This window comes from Manacus vitellinus, unplaced genomic scaffold, assembly GCF_001715985.3.
Source record: "Manacus vitellinus isolate BGI_N305 unplaced genomic scaffold, ASM171598v3 scaffold_734_pilon, whole genome shotgun sequence".
NCBI lineage: Eukaryota > Metazoa > Chordata > Aves > Passeriformes > Pipridae > Manacus > Manacus vitellinus.
The window spans coordinates 1-1,163 of record NW_021940768.1 but is presented as its reverse complement, the minus strand read 5'-3'; the positions used below and the strand labels follow the sequence as shown (position 1 = coordinate 1,163).

Below are 1,163 nucleotides of genomic sequence, written 5' to 3'. Positions count from 1 at the left end.
GTGGGCACAGGGGGGACTGGCCTCTGCCCTCACCCTCCTGCTTGTGCTGTTTGTCTCCCACAGACGTGTTGTCGCTGCAAAGCCAGGACGAGGTGCACGAAGAAATTCAGCATCCAGAAGTTCCCCAAGATCCTGGTGCTTCGTATCCTTTGGGCAGAGGGATGGGGGTGGAGGGAGTGCTGGGGGTGGTGGTAGGTGGTTTCTTACGGGCCCCCCTTTGTCCCTTGGCTCCTTGACATGACGCCCCCCAGACCTGAAGCGCTTCTCCGAGAGCAGGATACGAAGCAGCAAACTCACCACCTTCGTCAACTTCCAGCTGAAGGACCTGGACCTCCGGGAGTTCGCCTCGCAGAGCTGCAGTGAGTCCCAGTCCCTGCCTGGCTCCAGCACAGCCCTGAGCTTCTGGTGACTCCCGTGTTCCTCGTGCTCCCCTGGGTGTCACAGTTGTGGCGGGGGACAGGGGTTTGAGGGGTGGGAGCCACAGAATGCAGGGGATCCAGCCCCGTGCTGGCATGCTGGGGGGCAGCGGGGCTGAGCAGCACCTTTGTCCCCCACAGATCACGCCGTTTACAACCTCTACGCCGTCTCCAACCACTCGGGCACCACCATGGGGGGACACTACACAGCCTACTGCAAGAGCCCCGTGTCCAGCGAGTGGCACAGCTTCAACGACTCCCGGTGAGGCTGCTGTGGGATGGGGCAGGGCCAGCAGGGAACCCCTGCTCGGGGAATCCTGGTGCCCCACCCCTGTTTCTCACAGCTCTCCTGCCCTCTCCGCAGTGTCACCCCGATGTCGTCCAGCCACGTCCGCAGCAGCGACGCCTACCTGCTCTTCTACGAGCTGGCCAGCCCGTCCTCCCGCATGTAGCCAGCCCTGCTGCCTCCCTGGGGACCCCTGTGCCACCCCCCAGAGCCAGGTCCTGGCCGTGTGGCCCCCCAGCTGCAAGAGGGAGGTGAAGAGGAGAGCCCCCCGAGGTGGCTGCAGAGGGAGCAGCCAGGAGCAGAGCCCGGGCAAGGACAGCCCAGCTGCGAACTGAGGAGGGGCAGCTCATGGCAGGACAAGGCTCAGGCAGCCCAGGCACCTTCTGGTTGCTGGCATTTGGTTTTTACCTTGGGGGTTTAGTTTCTTTTTTTTTTCCTTTTTTTTTTCCTTTTCTTTTCTT

General features: G+C 62.3%; 1 protein-coding gene across 1 annotated transcript; it reads left to right on the top strand.

Moving 5' to 3' along the window:
* Window positions 1-10: 10 nt before the first annotated feature.
* LOC115307957 (ubiquitin carboxyl-terminal hydrolase 2-like) lies at window positions 11-967 on the top strand (the record flags this gene model as incomplete). The annotated part of the gene is made up of 4 exons (XM_029964512.1): window positions 11-142; window positions 252-359; window positions 558-678; window positions 781-967. Coding segments are annotated over 4 exons (449 nt in total), but the record flags the coding sequence as incomplete, so codon positions are not given.
* Window positions 968-1,163: the final 196 nt, after the last annotated feature.